The sequence below is a fragment of the Strongylocentrotus purpuratus genome, unplaced genomic scaffold (assembly GCF_000002235.5).
Source record: "Strongylocentrotus purpuratus isolate Spur 01 unplaced genomic scaffold, Spur_5.0 spur5_scaffold_17, whole genome shotgun sequence".
In the NCBI taxonomy this organism is placed as follows: domain Eukaryota; kingdom Metazoa; phylum Echinodermata; class Echinoidea; order Camarodonta; family Strongylocentrotidae; genus Strongylocentrotus; species Strongylocentrotus purpuratus.
The window spans coordinates 27,811,485-27,831,904 of record NW_022145602.1 but is presented as its reverse complement, the minus strand read 5'-3'; the positions used below and the strand labels follow the sequence as shown (position 1 = coordinate 27,831,904).

Sequence of the window (20,420 nt, the reverse complement as noted above, 5' to 3'; positions counted from 1 at the left end):
GTGCTTGTAAAAAGATGACAGGCCGGATTACTTCCCAGGAAGCAGAGCGTGTGCAGTATCAAGTGCGGATTTGAATCCAATGACCGAGGTAATAATTTACGTTTCAGGACAATCACCCCCGGAAAATTACCCCTGGAAAATTACCCCAATGACAATTACCCCCTGGAAAATTATCCCCACCCCTAAACATTACGCACTTTTCGTCTGCTTCAGTTAATATTGCCCAATCAATGTTGAGAAATACAACAAATCTATACACACACAAAATCATTTAATAGTCACAATACTTATCACCATGTCCACGATTTCTTCGAAGGTAATTTATTTCGGTTATAATATAACATAATAACATAACAGAATGAAAACTAAGAGGTTAGGTATCGAGCTAAACGTAAAAAATGCTTGAATTACTGAACTTACTTACTTCAAATTAACATAAATCTTATCAGTCACTTTTAATTCACAGAGTATTCAGACAATATTAACAGGATATACTTATTGCAATTCATAAATATAAATGTAAAAATACATAGAAGTCATAAAAGATTCCATGAGGCAATTTAAGCATCAGAACATTCGTTGCTTTAGTACATTTAATTTAAGTTTATATAGAAAAGGAGATTATACATCATTTACGCAATAAAAGAAAGAAATGTCTTTATTTTGAGGAAAGTATAAAAACTTATCATATACAATTGTGATGGATGATTAACTAAGGTGCTCTAAAATTTATGTTCGTATGATTTTATATTCGAGATTACTAATACGGATTTGCCACAATTTCAGACTGTCAGTCTGATTTTGATTTTCTAGTTTTATTTCTGGTAATACAACAGCGGTAACATGAACTAAGGATAAGAAAATCGAGGTATAGTCCAAACAGGACGATGCCAATGAGGAACCCGATGACATCAAGTGAGTTGAGAGTGATGATATTCAACTCCCCAGCTCTAGACTTGAGATGCGAGCCGCCAAAGTTGACGATGTGTTCTATCCAAAACATGGCAGTCTCCATCGGGCTGACGATTGTATCCTTACTGATGGATCCAAATTTCTCAACGTTGGCTTTATAACTGACGATGAAATAGTAATTAAAAAAAGTAAAGTGAGTGTGGAGTACAGGATGACTTTCTGCTTGAAGCCGATGCTTGTGATGTCACAGGCGTCGCTTTGTAGAAAGTGTATGGATTAGGTCGCTTGAGGGCGTACTGGATTTTGTGTGTTACTGATTTTCCACGTCATGGGATAGTTGCCTCCCAGAGTTGCCTAAGTTTTCGTTTAATTTTGTGATACAAGCCCAATGATGTAAGTAGAAATGAATATGTTATCTTGAAGTTTATGAGTTATATTGTCTTTACAGCTAGATAGCTTAATGATATATGATGTTTATGACACTAATTTGAGTTGATGAAATTATGACATGAATGAGTCGTGCACGTGAAAGATTGTACACGTGTATGTAGGTTACGTAGTTGTCGTGCACGGTAGTGCGTCTTAATGTACGTGTACGTAGTAGTATAATGATATGACCTTGAAGAATGACAAAGTCACCGTCGGTGAGTCATTAATTGTTGCATGTATTTAGTCACTAGATTTATAGTGAAGAAGGTATTGTTTGTTTTCCTTTGTTATGATAACAGATAGTTATTAGGATTGTCAGGGTATATTTAATTTGTTACATATGTTATTTTCATGTCAGTTTATGCAAGTTGACTTATTATTGTTTATCTGTTTATTAAATTGCAGATTGAACCTTGCCTGCTACAGTGTATAACCAAATTACAGTGCATGGTGTCATTACTATGGGTCTTGGGCAACTAGTTAGTTCGCCAAATCGTCCACCACAACAGTTCAATATCAACTTGTGTGACTGTCATATCCTCCATCATGAGCGTAACCGGCATAGATATGAGCACAGATCCAGAGGTTACCTTCAAGGACCACAAGTCGGACAGTATTAGACCTGAGGACTCAGCTAGCCAAAGAGGGAGTAGCACCACCTCGGCGAGTTGGAGGATACGGGCGAAGGCTAACAGAGCTGCCTTAGCCGCAGAAGTAGCAGCTCTTAAAGACCAACAAGAACTTGAGATAGAAGAAATGAAGCTTAAACAACGGAAAGCTGAGCTTCTTCTGAAGACTAGATTAAAGATCGCTGAAGCGGAGGAAACCGTATATAGAGGTACTCGGTCCATAGAACAGAAGACTGAGCCTTCCAAGTCTGAACCTTCACAACAAGGTTCATCAACTCCTGCTAGAATGAAGCCAGCAAGTGAAAACCAGATACTGACCAGTCAAGATGATAAGATAACTGGAAAGATGGACTCTGACATCTTACATCATCTACAGCAAGGACAGAGACAACATCAACAGCTGTTGGAAGCCATCACAATTTCAAGTACCAACATTATGTCTTTTGATGGTAACCCGTTGAATTTCTTTGAGTTCATACGATCATTTGATAGTGTCATTGGAAATTCGTCATTGGACAATAACGCCAAGCTGCTCAAGTTGTATCATCTTTGTACTGGAGCTGCCAAAGACATAATCCAATGTTGTCTCATGATGCATCAAGATGATGGGTACTTTCATGCCAGAACGCTGCTGATAGATCGCTTTGGAAGTGACCATAAGATCAGTGATGCCTGGATTAGGAAGGTCACGGAAGGTCCAATTATTCAGAGCAATCCTAAACATCTGAGGGATTTTGCTGATCAGCTAAAGACCTGTGCTGAAACTTTGATGGCCCTTGGGATGCTTCACGAGATGAGCAGCAGAAGTGAGCTGGTGAAGGTCATTGAACGTTTGCCATTCCATCTGAAGAGCCGGTGGTTGCGTTTCGTAAAGACCATCAGGGATAATGGCAGACAGCCTAACATCCAGCATGCAGTTGAATTCATCACCGGCGCAGCTGATGAACTCAATGATCCTGTATTTGGAGCCTTACTTATGGGTGGACCAAAGAATCTAGGAAATGCAAGGATTGTTAAGGAAAGAACTGTGTCAGGTAGAGGTCAGGCAAGCATGTTTACTACCTCTGTGAATTCATCGACCAAGAACTGCATCATGTGTCAGGACAGCCATGACCTTTTCGGTTGCCAGGAATTTAAAGCCATGGAGCCTGATGAACGCTTTGATTTTGCCTTCAAGAACAGGCTTTGTTTCAATTGCTTGTTACCTGGTCATGTATCCTCAAAGTGCATCCTTAATAGGACCTGCTCAGTCAAGGGGTGCAATCAAAGGCATACCAAGTTCCTCCATACCGGGAGAAGGATGAGACCATCTTCAGGAAATCCTACACCTTGGAGAACAAGAAGGGAATCGAATGACTCATCAACTCAAACTGACTATGATGTAGCATCTCATGCTAGTTCCAATGCCACGAGGGCCGGAGGTTGCAAAGTAGCCCTTCCAATAATTCCGGTTACTGTCAGTGCTGCAGATGGTGGAGAAAGCATTGAGACCTTAGCTTTGCTGGACCCTGGTTCTACGAACTCATTCTGTCTGCAAGAATTAATAGATGTGCTCCAGACAAAGGGGAAAAAGAAAGTCATTCAGGTCTCAACACTGGAAAGCCCTAAAAGAGCAATGGAATGCGAAGCCGTCAAGTTGAGGGTTAAAGGTTCCACAGCAGACAAGATGATAGAGGCTGAATTTCTAACTCGTCCCAGCCTGAACATCAGTACTGCAAACATGGCCAGGGAGGAAGATATTTCGAAATATCAACATCTTTGTGGTATTGATCTTCCAGTCACGGGGAAGAATCAAGTAACCATACTGATTGGACAAGATGTGCCTGAAGCCCTGATGCCACTTGAAATCAAAGCAGGTAAACCTGGTGAAGTTTATGCTGTCAAGACAATACTTGGATGGACGTTAAATGGTCCACTTGGAAATGGAAGTAGTTTGCAGAGTTTCCAAGCCTCGTCTAGCTTCATCTCTGATGACGGTAACATGCTCCTGGAAGAACAAGTTCACAAATTTTGGAAGCTAGAAGGGACAGAATACCTTCATGATGATGAAAGGAGCATGTCCATCAATGATCAGAAAGCCTTGAAGACCTGGCAGGAAGGAGTTTGCAGAGATGGTGATCACTATCAACTTCCCATTCCATTTCGGAAGAGGCCTGAAGATCTGCCGAATAACATCCAAGTTGCACTAACCAGACTAGAGTCACTGAAGAGAAGACTGGTAAAGGATGATTGTCTACATGCTAAGTACAGTGAAGGAATGAGGTCTTTGTTGGATGAAGGGTATGCTGAAGAGGTTAAGGACCAGGATCTTGGGAAGGATGAAGGAGTCTGGTACTTACCGCATCACCCGGTATTCAATCCAAATAAACCAGAAAAGACAAGAATTGTCTTCGATTGTGCTTCCAAGTACAATGGAACTTCTTTGAACGATGCGGTACTTCAAGGTCCAGACTTGACGAACAACCTTCTTGGTGTTTTGCTCAGATTTCGCCAAGAACCTATAGCCATTATGGGAGACATAAGGGCAATGTTTCACCAAGTAAGAGTCCCACCAGAGCAGAGAGACTTTCTTCGCTTCCTGTGGTGGCCAGAAGGAGATCTTATCCAACATCCTAAGGCTTACAGGATGTGTGTTCACCTATTCGGTGGGACATGGAGCCCAAGTGTTTGTAATTTTGCCCTTAGACATACAGCTGAAGAATTCAAGACCGAATATTCTCCAGAAGCAGTGGATGCTGTCGGTCGTAACTTCTATGTAGATGACTGCCTCGTTTCATGCAAAACAGAAGATGATGCAATCAAGCTTGTAGCTGAACTCATGACGCTGCTCAAGAGGGGTGGATTCGAAGTGACCAAGTGGATAAGCAACAGCCCAGCTGTGATCAAGTCTGTGCCTTTGGAAGATCGAGCTAAAAACATTGTGGGACTCGATTTGAATCGGGATGCCTTACCAGCAGAAAGGGCACTTGGAGTAACATGGGATGTAGAACTGGACTGCATCACCTATAAGATCACCCCCAAGGGCAAACCAGTAACGAGGAGGGGAATTCTGAGTGAGATAGCATCAATATATGACCCCTATGGATATGCCAGTCCATTCGTCTTGGTTGCCAAGAGAATCCTCCAGGATCTAACTGCTCTGAAGCTTGGATTTGATGACCCAGTTCCAGATGAACACCATTCCAGATGGCTAAAATGGAAAGAATGGCTTCCCTTAATGAGCAACTTCAGAGTGAGCAGGTGTTTCAGACCCTTTGATGATGTGAACGAGTACCAACTGCATCATTTCTGTGATGCATCTGAGTCGGCGTACGGTGTAGTGTCTTACCTGCGCATGACCAGTGAAGGAGGACAAGTCCATTGCAACATAATTCTGGCTAAAGCAAAATTAGCACCTCTGAAGAAGATGACAATACCTCGCTTAGAGCTCATGGCGGCAGCACTTGCAGTCACAATGGATAGAAAGATCAGAAAGGAGCTGGACTTTCCCTTGAATGAGTCTGTCTTTTGGACAGATAGCACAATAGTCCTCCATTACATCCGCAGTGACAACAAGCGCTTTCGGACATTTGTGGCTAACAGGATATCTACCATCCGTGATGCCTCGGAGCCCAGGCAGTGGAGATATGTCAACACAGAAAAGAATCCAGCTGATGATGTATCAAGAGGTCTAACGCCAGACAAGCTCAATGGCAGATGGCTCAAGGGACCATCCTTCCTATGTGCTGATGAGATGGAATGGCCTATCGCTCCAGCTGATCTGCAAGTGCCACCAAGTGATCCAGAAATCAAACCACCTACAGAAAATGCCAGTGCATTCACAACTCAGTCAGAGGAGAAGTCATTGGAAAGGCTTATCAACACATATTCCTCCTGGTATAAGCTGAGGAGGGGAGTGAGCTGGCTATTGAAGTTCATGCAGTGGTTGAAACTCAAAGGAAAAACCCAGACAGAGCAAGAGCTGAGGGACTTCAAAAGGATCAGTTACGACGACATGCAGAAAGCAGAGAAGAGAATTTTGCATTACGTGCAAAAATGTTTCTTCCAGAAGGAGATTGAATCATTGACCGATTCAGATGGTAAAGTGACAAAGACAAGTCAACTCTACAAGCTGGACCCTAAGATAGACGAGGGTCTTCTTAGAGTTGGAGGAAGATTGGAGAGATCAGCTCTACCATTAGAAGCTAAACACCCAGTCCTCTTACCCAAGGGAAGTCACGTGTCAGATCTGATCTTGAGAGATGTTCATGTAAAGGCAGGGCATAGTGGAAGAAATTATGTCCTTTCTGTGCTCCGTGAGAAGTATTGGATGCTTGGAGCAGGAGCAGCTATCAGGAGCATGATTAGCAGATGTGTCATGTGCAGGCGGCAAAGAGGAAAGATGATGAGTCAGAAGATGGCTGACCTGCCTGAGAATAGACTGTTACCTGACGAGCCTCCATTTTCCAAGGTTGGCATTGACTATTTCGGCCCCTTTGAGGTTAAAAGGGGTCGCAGCATGGAGAAGAGATATGGAGTCATGTTTACATGTCTTACCACACGCGCCATTCATTTGGAAGTCGCTCATTCTTTGGATACGGACTCTTGTATCAGTGCCATTCGTCGTTTCATCGCTCGCAGGGGCAATATCAAGGAGATGCTCTCAGATAATGGCACTAATCTTGTGGGCGCTGAGAGAGAGCTGAAAAGAGAAATAGATGGATGGAACAAAGCTCAAATCAGCGCAGACCTGCTCCAGAAAGGCATCAAATGGACATTCAACCCACCCACTGCTTCCCATTTTGGAGGAGTCTGGGAAAGGCAGATTGGGACTGTGAGAAAGCTCATACTGGCAGTAACTAAGCAACAGGTGCTCTCAGGTGAAAGTCTGACAACTCTCTTCTGCGAAATTGAGAGCATCGTCAACAACAGGCCTCTAACAAGAGTATCAGATGATGTCAATGATCTTGAGGCCTTGACTCCCAATCACCTACTTCTGCTGAACAGGAAGCCGCAACTGCCACCAACAGTGACGGACAGATCAGATGTATACTCGAGAAGGAGGTGGCGTCAAATACAGTATCTCGCCGACGTATTCTGGAGGCGCTGGTCTAGAGAGTACTTACCGCAGTTGCAAAGAAGAGAAAGATGGGTACCATCGCATCGCAATCTTCAGATTGGTGACTTGGTGCTGGTTGCCGATGCAAACACTCCGCGGAATTCGTGGCTGCTGGGAAGAGTGCTTCAAACTTTCCCAGACAAGAAAGGCTTCACCCGTAGTGCGAACATCAAGACAAAGAATAGCGTAATTGTTCGTCCTATCTCGAAATTGTGCCTGATTTTGGAAGGAGATTGTTAATTGCCCTCATTTGGAATTCATGGATCACGTGATGTTTAATCATATAAGAAAGAGAAATTTTTGAGATATATAAATTTCATGATCAAGGAGAATTTGTGTCTCAGAGGATGTCGTCGCAGAGATATGATCATATGAAGATCGTTTGTCAGTGATTTTTGATTGGAAATCAGAAAGATCCAATTAGTGCATAAATGTTACTATCATGAAATGTGATGTCATGATATCGCCAACATTTGTTTTACGTGAAAGTGTCAAAATGTGACAATTCGTATTCAACGCGAGGATATAATTTTTTGTTGAGATATGGATCGTCTAGTGATCTGTCCGACGATTCAGATTTAGTCACCATAGCAACTCAACAGTGACTGATAACTGAGAATTGAGAAACTGAACGGCTTACAAGAAGAGGACATAAACTGATACATTTATAGAAAAATGACTGTCTGCAATTCAAAGACTCATGAACTAATGAACATTAGTGTATTACACTTGAAGTTATGGAGTAATTTGCAAATTTTCACACGATTTGTTATTTTTCCAGTGTAAAATGTAAACATGGCATTTAGCAGCATTTAAGTTGCAGTAAATGTGCAGTTGTGTATGTTGTTTGATGGTAATTTACATGTAGATTCAGTCATTATCAGATTACTGTATATTTACTTATGTAAAAGTATTGCTTCATTTAACATTCTGGTTTAAGATGGAATCTATTCCAGAATTGGTTTGCATATCATTTTCTTGGTAGTATAGTGGTAAAGTTGTAAAGGATTATTACATATTCTGACACAGAAAATGTGAGTTGTGTGTAGAAAGGTTCTACTAGTTGTCATGTTGATTAATGCAATATATGCAAATTTTATTTGAAAGTAGGCCTGATTATCAGGAATTAAGCATATTTGGAAATTTATCCTTCCTCATGTCAAGGCACATGTAGTATACATGTAGTTTGCCTTTTAGTACAGTGTTACAAATACAAAGGGTATTAAAATAGGAAAGGTCAGGAGTTCAGCTCTTCATATGAAGCTCGAGTAGAAAGTTACTTACAAACATAAAATGTGTGTTTACAGTACAGTCTAGTTGTTGGTTGTATGTTTAACTTGACACATCACTCTCAGATCTCCCATCGTCTGAGTCAGTAGGAGGATTTAGTTTTGGATTAAAACATTTTTAGTGTCATTCCTGTGTCGGAATTATAGTGAGGAAGCAGCATGGTTGCTTACAGTTATCTTTGGAGTCGATGTTTTCCAAAATGATTCTAAATTCTGACAAGGAATGTTGGGAGTTCTGATATGGTTGTCATGGTGATGTTGAGAAGGATATTTGCTTTATGTAGTGCATTTGATATACACTTGGTGCATTTTATGCAAATGTCAAAGCTTTTGAAATTACTTAGTTGTTTGCTGAAAAGAAACTCTTCAGATATTTTATGTTGATATTAATGGTCAAGATCATTAAATAGGTTAAAGGTGATTAGTTATTTAAAGGTGTGAAGAAAAAAAAAGGTCACTTGAACAGTATAAGAAGTTGAAGAATTTAAAGGAACAATGATTTATTGCGAGTAGCAATTGTGGATAGACTTAATTTTGAAATGTTTCAAATGAACAAAGTATTGTTAAATGTTCAGAAAGGCTTCTCATTTAAGAGGGCCGGAATGTGGAGTACAGGATGACTTTCTGCTTGAAGCCGATGCTTGTGATGTCACAGGCGTCGCTTTGTAGAAAGTGTATGGATTAGGTCGCTTGAGGGCGTACTGGATTTTGTGTGTTACTGATTTTCCACGTCATGGGATAGTTGCCTCCCAGAGTTGCCTAAGTTTTCGTTTAATTTTGTGATACAAGCCCAATGATGTAAGTAGAAATGAATATGTTATCTTGAAGTTTATGAGTTATATTGTCTTTACAGCTAGATAGCTTAATGAAATATGATGTTTATGACACTAATTTGAGTTGATGAAATTATGACATGAATGAGTCGTGCACGTGAAAGATTGTACACGTGTATGTAGGTTACGTAGTTGTCGTGCACGGTAGTGCGTCTTAATGTACGTGTACGTAGTAGTATAATGATATGACCTTGAAGAATGACAAAGTCACCGTCGGTGAGTCATTAATTGTTGCATGTATTTAGTCACTAGATTTATAGTGAAGAAGGTATTGTTTGTTTTCCTTTGTTATGATAACAGATAGTTATTAGGATTGTCAGGGTATATTTAATTTGTTACATATGTTATTTTCATGTCAGTTTATGCAAGTTGACTTATTATTGTTTATCTGTTTATTAAATTGCAGATTGAACCTTGCCTGCTACAGTGTATAACCAAATTACAGTGCATGGTGTCATTACTATGGGTCTTGGGAAACTAGTTAGTTCGCCAAATCGTCCACCACAGTGAGCCCCCCTTGAAAAGGAAAACGGCACGATAATATTACGGTTAGCATGATAGTTTGATCTATGATCAGGGATATGCTCAGGACGTTGCTTAGGACGTTAACAAAATCAGAGAAGTCGACTTGTGAAAGTTTGCATGAAATCGGACTAAAATTGAGAATGTCATGATTTTGTTTAATTTGAAATTACTATAGGCATTGGCTCTTCAAATTAAGGAAGGCATTTCATTTGGATTGCCTCTCTCCACCCAGGTGTTCAACGTGTACACGATAGGATTCGAATGTCAGTGTTGACGGAATAGCCTATTTGTAAGATGGCCGCCAGACTGGAAAGCTCCTAATAAAGTGGAGTAGAGAATCTTAAGTGAACCAACAGACCGAGGTATTCAAACACTGGTAAAACGCTATATTGATTAATTATAAGTCAAGGGGAAAAGCGAAAACTCACCTTGGATCGATAAGGACTTGCAGGATCGCTGATTTGATGACCTCAGCTGAGAGAGTGGCCTTCGACAAGACAACCCCCATCCCCTTCTTTGCAACCCGGGCCGCTATGGCAGGCTGATCACCAAAGAGAGGGAGGATCACCATGGGCTTCTGGAGGTGCATGGCCTCGTAGACCCCGGCCAGTCCTCCGTGGTAGATGAGGAGTTTTGTTTTGGGGTGAGCTGGGGATTAAAGAAAACAAAAAATAATCTCAAGCCCTTACAACCCTAGCCTTTTGACAAGGCCACGTGACTCTGGCTATTTTCCACCCAAATCAGAGGCTGAGATGAATCTTGAGACCCAAGGTGAATGGTGATCGAGTGGCGGTAGCCGCTGGGCCACTCGCTCTGCCGTTCACTCGGGTTTTCGCGATAAGTCTCTTTTTAGTTGGTCGGCGTCTATCAGACATGCAGCCTTGTCTAAAGGCTATTTAGAATCCCAGTTGGAAAACTGGAAAAACGCCAATAGTATCTCGACCATGGAGAAGAAACGACTTAATGATTATGAATAGCTAATGATAGACTTTAAAAAACTGGGAGGAAAGGTGGTTATATCAAAATGACCATTGCTATTGACACATGTGTTTTTACGTGGACATGTTGAAAGAACAACGATGAATTTGATGCTTTCACTTTTTTAGTTCGAAGATGCTTAGTGAAAATTCGTATTACAATGAGTTTGAATTCTGACATGTGAAGTTAACAAACAGGCGACGGTAATCAATATTGGAATAAATATCTCCTTAACCAGTAAAAAAAGATTCACAGTTTTCGTTTAAAACAAAATAAGACGCATAGTTCTTTACCGAGTAGGTCACGCTGTGGTAACCATGACATAAGGCGGGTGTTGTTACCAAGGTTACGTGGAGGAAGGCCGTCAAATTTCCATAGTACCCTTTGAGGCAGCTCACTCAACGCCTGTGCGAAATCTTCGTTCATTTCTTTACTCAGTAGGTTCATATCGGTTGAACCCTGTGGTGATAAAAGGAGAACAATTTAGATTCACACTATCCGGGCTGCCCTAGGATTTTGTAAAAGGAGGTCCAACTTCCCAATTATTTTGAAAAGCAGAAGAAGACCATCAGAATTTTTTTGCACTGTTTGAAGATACTCATCGGCGAAGAACCATAACAAAATAGAACCACTGTGAAAAGTGATCCCAAGCTACGATGTGTTAGAAAACCGTTTAAACATTTGTTGTGTTTTCAATGTTTGGACTAGGAGAAAATTATCCTTTAGGAATAGGACTTTCTATTATTATACAAACAGTTTTTCTAGTATGATAGAGGGCGTCTTACCAGGCTGAACACGATGACACCATGATCACCTGATCCTTCAACAAAGGCTTCCAAATCCTGCAGAAAGAATCGGATGTGTTCATTATTGGTACCTTTGCTTCCATGACATTAAGTATGAGAAAAAGACCTACAGAGGTTTCATACTAAAATGATTTACTTTCACTTTATATGAGAATTTCAGTTTTAAAGAATTTCGATTTCATGTTAGTCCGAGGACCCGGAATTTGGTGCATTAACAAAACATGAGCAGTACATGATCGATAACAAACAACTTTCCTAGGCGGTTTGTTTTTGGTAGGCCTTCCAAGCAACACTGATATATCACATTCCAGCCCAAATGTCTCATGTTTAACTGCCATGGAAACCTTGATTTGGATTGGCTGTTGAGCCCTATTACCATGGTAGTTGCCAATGGTGGCAAAGTTACCACCAATGGTAAGTTTTATGCATCTGGGCCCGACAGATGCTCAGGGCGCATACAAAGTAGTATACCCTGGCTTTAGCCCAGCTGCCCTAAGGCATATGATCCATAGTTACCGAGGATGTATCAACTAGATCACTGCACCTCTACATGTCAAAGGGAAGAGCATATGGAAGATAATGACTGATAATCCAATATAAAGGAAATTGTCCTTAAAGGTAAAGACCAGTATTGAAAACGCCCCAATTTCAAGAAATGAAATGGAAGCTCTTATTACCAATCATGTGAAAGAATATGTTATGACGAATACAGGATGATAACAATTTCGCCGGGAAACCGCCTACCCAAGACGAAAATCCAATTGAATCCCCATTGAATGTCCCCATTGAATCCAAAAACGGAAAGTGAAACAATGGGTACCCATTGAAACCAATGGGGACCAATTGCCAATTGGTTCCAATGGGGACCAATTGCCAATTGGTTTCAATGGGTACCCATTGTTTCACTTTCCATTTACTCCAAATTGGGGACCAATTGCCAATTGGTTCCAATGGGGACCAATCGCCAATTGGTTTCAATGGGTACCCATTGTTTCACTTTCCATTTACTCCAAATTGCCAATTGGTATTGAATTGGGATTCAATGGGGGCATTCAATGGGGATTCAATTGGTAAATCGATCCAGTTAGAAGAACCAGTGATAAATTATTGATACTTCATAATCGATATTGGCAACTGTCCACCAATTAGGTATATTCCAATCTCATTTGCATTAACTTCATCACAAAGATCATTTGAAGTGAATTCAAGAGTTTCATTTACAGTGACATTGACTCGTACAAATATATATACTAAATATGTATATTGTTTTTTGGTTAGTAATCATATAATCAATATATAAATCAATATATCTATTGCTAAAACGTGAATGTAATTGTAACATGATCAGACAAAATAATCTATTGGTTAATAATTGCTGAAGGAATAAAGAAATCACAAAATTGATGTGCATTTTCATAATTTGCTTAACAAATCATGATAAATTTATTTTTCTGTGACACGTGTAAAGTGATAATGAATACTCATGAGATGCCTAGATTTGTTGGTTTCAATTGGCCAATTGGTTTCGATGGGACCAATTGAAGTCCAAATTAAGGCCAATTGGTCCAATTGAAACCAATTGGGGACCCATTAAAGTCTAATGGGGCCTAGGCCAATGGGTCCAATTTGTCCAATGGGGCCAATCCGGACCAATTGAAACCAATTGGGGACCCATTAAAGTCTAATGGGGCCTAGGCCAATGGGGCCAATGGGGCCAATTTGTCCAATGGGGCCAATCCGGACCAATTGAAACCAATTGGGGACCCATTAAAGTCTAATGGGGCCTAGGCCAATGGGGCCAATGGGGCCAATTTGTCCAATGGGGCCAATCTGGACCAATTGAAAACATCTGAGGTCCCATTGAAACCTGTTAAAACCTATTGAGACCTATTGAGACCAATTGAAATTTCAATTGGTGTTCAATTGGTTTCAATTGGATTTTCGTCTTGGGTACTAATTGATATATTTGTTAAATTAGTTTATCTATTGGTGTGTGAGAGATACACGCACGTGTCGCGCATGTGTGCGTAGTCCCATATACATCTTTCTGTGTACAGTGCTTGTAACTTTACGAAGACTGGGCCAAATTTCTTATCATTTTGATGATTCGAGAACCTTGCAGTACACACTAATACTTATATGCTAGATGATCAACCTTTTCTGATCGATTTCACAACGTTTCGTTCACAATGCAATCGCATGACCATAACTGGTCTTTATCTTTAACCTGGGCAAGTGGTTTGGTTCCCGCATCCACTGTGAGACCGGCGATCATTATCCAGTTTGGAGCGGTTGGATGGGGAAAGTCAAGGGCAAAATCAATGTGGCACAACCAGAGTTCAGCTCGTCCGGTCAGCTCCCTGATGGAAGATGTCGTATCGATCTTGTGCTCAAGCTGTATCTTCCTGCCAAGAACAAACGAGATAATTTCTTTTCGTCATGTTCTTTCGCTTAAGCCAATCGCACATTTTACGATATTCCTGCGATTCGATTTTGGAAGAAATTGCAAGTATATTAGATATGGAAATCTAAAACAATATCATCTTCCTGATTTTAGGTTTTAAATAATCATAAAAAATACTAATAGCAGGACCTTTAATGCATTTAAGCCTTTTAGTCTAAATTAACGCCGATAAAAGGCAAATCGGTTTCAGATCGACAATCGCTCTCCTGGTATGACGTCACTTCGATTCTGAGCCGATTTAGCTATTCCTCCTAAAAGGGAATTTGAAATCCATTGTACTCTAAATTTGTATTAAGCATAATGACTATTCACGGCACCGATCATTATGATCTTAGAAGTTAGAATGCTAATGTTAAATGGTATTGCAGATTCTTCCAAATCGGATCGTAGTCAGATCACATAGTGTGCGGCAGGCTTTAGACGGAGAACTTAAAGGCCCACTCCACTACGTGTAGCTACTTGTGCCCTCTATATAACAAACAATCCCCCATGATCCTCTTTTTCCTATGTTAACTGAGAGCTGAGCTGACGAGTCCGATCCCTCCTGTAAACTAGTACAGATAAGCTTTAAGGTGCTGCTGTGGACTAGAATAGTGTAGGGCTAGCTAGACTAGCCAGCACGAAAAGATGAAAAGATGCCTGTTACAGATGAACCCTCAATTTTGATCTAGTCATGGATCTAGACTTTATTGTAAGAAGAAATAAACATATAGCTCCGTTTAGTCTCATTTGAGAACGCCCCCTATCGGCAGAGCCCAGCAGCCTAACATGTACGTTATTAGCCTATGGACTTTTACCCCCCCCCCCCCCCACCAAAAAAAATAACAAAAACAAAAAAAATCGTTAAAAAAAACGAAAAGCACATCCACCCCGACGTACGTTATCACTGGCTCTTTCATTGGAACCCTCATGTCCCATTTACTTTTGAAAGTTCACCCACCGTAATTTGTTCAAAATAGGTCGCAAGCTCGCCATTACCTATATATGTACAACAAGTCGAACTTTGGACTCAATTTATCACGCGATTGTAAGGTTATCAGTCAAGCACATGAAGGATAAGAAGCACGAATTATCATAGATCAGTTCTGATTTGTTCATTATGTCTATTTCATCCAACCCCCCACCGTAATTTTTCCATTTAGTATAGGCAAGTATTTTGCCGAGGTAAGCAAAAACGTGACTATTCATGAACACCATGGACGATTCGATTATTAATAAAGGGGTGCAATTGTGCACCACATCAAACTCCCCTACTTTCAGTCAAGTATTTCATTGTATTATGTCGTTTGGTAGGTTTATTTTACTAACTGTTTAATTATCAGATATCAATGATAGTTTAAAGATATGGAAAAGATTCTTGTATTTTATATTTAGCAAAGCAATCTCACATACAAAATCATTATAAAGTGTCGTCTGATCCGCCGATTGCCGTCTGCTACATACGCGAACTAGCTACGTTTGTGCTGGCGAAAATGAGACAACCGGAGCAATATGAAGGATGATTCTGTCTAGTTTAGACCATATTCTAACTGGATAACTTGATCACAATGTTGTTTGATTGGATCAACCAATCTGCTACACCCACAACAAAAAGTGAGTCATTTGACACATTTAAGCATAATTTTCGTGAGTCAGGTGTAAATTGACTCATTAGTAACAACCAATGAGTCTCTATTGACTCATTTATATTTCACCAGTGTGTCAATCATGAGCTGACGCATTTGCAAACTGCTTCGACTGACTCACATGGTCGTAAAAAATGAGTCAAGATCGACATAAGAGCATTTTAGAAGAAAAAAGTGAGTCAACTTGAAAGTGAGGCTGTATGCATGCGCGCGCATGCTTTCGTGACGTCATCCAAAATGCGCATTCTCGAGCCATATTTGAATTCCCGATCGACGACGCGACGTCGCCATCTTATATCTTGGATTCAGAAGAGTTTTGACTGCAGCTAGTGAAAAATTGGTACGCATAATTATTCATATGGTTTTAAACGATGATTTTTATGACTGGATTCGTGGGCTGAATCTTCTGATTATTATACAAATGATGCATGCGTTCATTTTACGATATCCGCACTCGAGTTGATGAGGCTGTGTGTAACTTAACTATCACTATGAACATGACTGACAATGAGAGCGGACAAAATATACAGTTCCTCAGGTAGACAAAGGAACATCCCTTACTGCTATTATGTAAAAATGTGTAGAACAGGTGTCACATGCAAATTCACCTTTTTACATAATAGCTGTGAAGGGATGTTCCTTTGTCTACCTGAGGAACTGTATATTTTGTCCGCTCTCATTGTCAGTCATGTTCATAGTGTATAGATTCTACTGTATCGCACGAAGCCGTGTCGAATGAAAACATGCATGATCTTGCATCATTGTTTTATACAACGAAACTCCTAGATCCTTGTTATTTGATGTAAAACGAATTAATTCAAGATTGTTTCGTGACAGTATAGGTGACAAATAAATCTCAAGTTAAGGCTTAATTTAGTGCGTACAAAGTAGATTTTTCAGATTCGGGTAGCGGGACCACCGACTACATCGCTAAAATGTGATATTTTAGGATATATTTTCCATTGCAAATGTGGACAGTGACTCTGGCATGGTATGGTATGTGTGTGATAGGCCTAGGGAGTAGGGGGTCTATGTCATGATGCACCCACAACAAAAAGTGAGTCACCCTTACTCAAATTGATGAGTCACTGGTTTGTCCGTACAGCGAAACACTTGAAGGATCATGTGAGTCACTATGACTCGATACAAATGAGTCTCTTAGATATATAAGACTCATTTGTATCGAGTCATAGTGACTCACATGGTCCTTCAAGTGTTTCGCTGTACGGACAAACCAGTGACTCATCAATTTGAGTAAGGGTGACTCACTTTTTGTTGTGGGTGTATGGAAAAATAATAGGATTAAAAAGGTTCAATATGGAACAAATAACTTACCGATAAGGTTTTATGTTCAAGTACTGCATTAGCTTTACGATTACATGCCGCTCTAGGAAGTTCTGCACGCGTTGAGCAAAGCTCATTTCGTCGGTGAGGGCGCCCATGCTCTGGAATGGCACGTACGATGAAGGAATCTCCATGTTAAAGAAGTCCTCGTCGAAAGCTGGGAATCGGAAAGATGACGTCATCACGATGAAAGGTACTGAAATCGCAACAATCCATTTAAACAGCGTGAGTGATATGTCAACATTTTGGCACAAATATTTTGACCATACACGTGGAAGACAATTATCATATAAAACATTATGTTAATCCTTTTCCTTTTCCCTACCATGAATTTAAACTTACCCTTAAGATATTCGGCAAGCAAAGCATCGCAGGGTACGAACATTTCGAGAAGAAGAAGATCGAACTTTTGCTTCCGGAGGTCATTCATGACGTCACGGTCGTTGAACATGTCCGCACAGCTTTGCAAGGAGGTATCTCTCAGGTCCAGAAATAAGTTCAGCATCCCGAACATATTGGCATCGTTTTGTTGAATTGCGGACATCGACTTGGCAAAATTGTTAAGACCCGACGAAGACGTGGTTGTCTGTTGGAATACACATAAGCGCAACACCAATGTCTTTAAATGGTAACCCAGCCTTTGTAATGAATTCATTTGTATAAAAGCTGACATATAGGAGAAACAAAATGGCAAAAGTTCGAATTTCATCGGACCAATAATAAGAAAGTGCCAGATGTTAGAAATACGAGATAAGAAATCTATGAGAATCTCAAATTGTCAATTTAGTAAATGATTTGCCATGGGCAACTCTCCAGTTTGTTGTGTACAATAGTATAATTACTTTATGTTTTTTCTCCCAGGTGCTTTCCCTCTTGTCGCACTAGTAAAATAGATTATGGATACAATATTATTATTATAAGGAATCTACAAAGAAAACACCCTCCTGTCATTTTGTGAGTTGAAACTAGTGAAGACTTTTTCGATAACGTTAAGAATAACTTATCTATTTTTTACCCGTTCTTATTCAACCTTTCACCGGCCTTCTTCTCTGGTGTTGTGCTTTCTTATAGGGTACTTGTTTTAATTTTAATTTTCGGAGATTACGCAGTTACGATTGAAAGGTACAAGGGTTACCTTGAAAGTGAGAATCCTTGTGGCGGCAGTATCCTTGTCGAAACCTTTTAGGCTGTATGTATCAGCTACCAGGATAGTTACAGCGTGACCTCGCGTCATTAGACCGGCAGTGATTCGTCCAACAAAACGGTTGTGCGAAGCTTGGCCCAAAGGATGGAACAAGGTTGCCAGGAAATTGGCACCACTTGCGCGCGGTATCGTCGAGACTAATACGACACCGAGCACGTAAATGACCAGGAGCCGGAAAGAGATTGAAAACCCCATTTTGATTTAGATCCTGGACTGGGTTTCACACATGGCTTTAACTGCTGTTGTAAGAGATCCTACTACTAGCTGACTGTACTTATACAGTATAGTTGCTCTCACGCGCAGAATGGTCATTGCGCTGCACTAAGTAAACACTTTCTTTTTGTCTTGCAATGAAAAGAGCATGAGTGGGCAAAATGTGACCTTACATTGTGTACCAAGCAGACAAGTACGTATGCATTGAGCAAATATATTTTGTACAAATATTTAATTTCATAGTCTGATAATGCTCGCTCAAACGAACTTTTCAAATTATGTGAATGGACAATTCATAACCTTGCTCATTATAGATAATGCACTTAGAATGAAAACAATTAACATATAAATGTAATCTGACTGGATTTCTCTCTGTGTGTCTTTTTCCTGATCCTATTATGTTTTAATTTATTGGTTCAACCATTTTTGTTTTAAACAAACATTTGAAATTACAAACGATGTTCGAAAGATATATACGAAACATATTATATGTAGACATATTTGTCTTCAACACACAAGTATCTCTCTTTTGCTGTTCATCTCTTTCTCCTTCTCTTTCTCTCTCTCTCTCTCTCTCCCTGTTCTTTGCGCTCTCCCTCCCTCTCTCCCTCTCTCTATGTATATATTTATATATTCAGTAAATACCTTTCCATTTCCCTTCAATTCCTACAATTCCATTTTCTATTCTCCACTTCTCTCACTCTGTCTGTCTGACTGTCTCTCTCTCTCTCTCTCTCTTTCTTTCTCTCTCTCTCTCTTTCTTTCTCTCTCTCTCTCTCTCCTCTCTCTCTCTCCCCTCTCTCTATCTCTCTCTCTCTCCCCCGTCTCTCTCTATGTGTGTGTATCTCTCTCTCTCTGTCTGTATCCCTCTCTCTCTCTGTTTTCCCTCTCTTTCTCTCTCTCTCTCTCTCTCTTTCTCTCTTTCTACAACATAGTTTTATTTCTCATACCAATTATTCACTACTTCTCTCTTGAAAAACATTATTTTGATATGAGCATTAAAAAATTATTAGAATCCTGCTTCATAAATATTCATGTTTAAGCACCTTTATTCTCGAAATGAATACTCTTGCATGTTCTCAAAATAATGATGAATCCTCTTACGAAAAATATTGCGTGGTTAAAGCAAATATTTTCCCTAAATGTCCATTATTGCCCTTTAGTAACTATTTCAAACTCAGCAGTTTATTGCTTTAACATATAGGCCTGGCGAGGAAGATAATATATTCATTTTCATTCATTCATTTGACAAAACATTTACAGTAAAAAGTAATAATCCATGATGAAAGTGGCTGGAGGGAATCAACGTTTTATTTTAACAAGTTAGATGTAACTCTTATATTGTTAGATCCAGCAAAGTATCTAGCCAAATAAACATGTTTCGAAAACACTTTAACTCCTCGGACCTATGAAATGTTGCTTTAACGTGTGACTATATATAGACTGAATATTCACTGCAGTTTTGGTATTGAATCATCCTAAAAACAAAAAATCACAACATTAAAGGGAGGGGAATGGCAAATACTGGTTAACGCCATATACGTCTTCTTTTGGACAACTGTACGTAAAAAAATGAACTTATTTAACTGGGTCAGACTGAGGTTCTCCTCACGCTTCGGTTTCACGTATGTTGCACGCACGTGAATGCTACAGTCGCGTCGTCCGTAGTCGTATTATACCCGATTTGCCCCGAGTAGGGCTACGGGAAAGACACGTAGTCTCGTCATGATACACTCCTTTTAACTGAAGTGTATTTCGTGATCAAATGATCAATATGCATTTCGTTTGGACGAACCTTGTAGGGCGCAGAAGCCCGCACTCAATAGTAAAAATAAATAATAATAAAGGTCAGGTGATGTTCAATTGGCCAATCAAGTGCCGAGATTCTCTCCATGTGTTGTGTGACCCCCTAATATCGCCAGTTCATGGTGCCAATGACTAACAGTAAATGTCATGTTGCTGAAATAATTATTGCCAACTTCAAACCAATTTCAATTTCAATTTCGAAGATAATAATTTGACATAACCAAAAACGTTATAATATGATAATTCATATGATTTGTTTTCATGA

The 20,420-nt window shown here is 40.0% G+C and overlaps 1 protein-coding gene and 1 long non-coding RNA gene across 2 annotated transcripts; one reads left to right on the top strand and one right to left on the bottom strand.

The window, feature by feature from the left end:
• Positions 1-290: 290 nt before the first annotated feature.
• LOC580789 (UDP-glucuronosyltransferase 1-2) lies at positions 291-18,562 on the bottom strand. The gene is made up of 8 exons (XM_030988030.1): positions 18,068-18,562; positions 17,275-17,518; positions 16,924-17,128; positions 13,727-13,904; positions 11,479-11,535; positions 10,987-11,152; positions 10,144-10,363; positions 291-1,073 (listed from the first exon to the last, which is right to left on the bottom strand). Exons 1-8 carry the CDS (start codon positions 18,329-18,331, stop codon positions 791-793), a joined length of 1,617 nt encoding a protein of 538 aa, XP_030843890.1. The 5' UTR covers positions 18,332-18,562; the 3' UTR covers positions 291-790.
• On the top strand, positions 1,114-1,847 carry LOC100889944. The gene is made up of 2 exons (XR_004064517.1): positions 1,114-1,305; positions 1,747-1,847. It is a non-coding gene; the product is annotated as an uncharacterized LOC100889944 (long non-coding RNA).
• Positions 18,563-20,420: the final 1,858 nt, after the last annotated feature.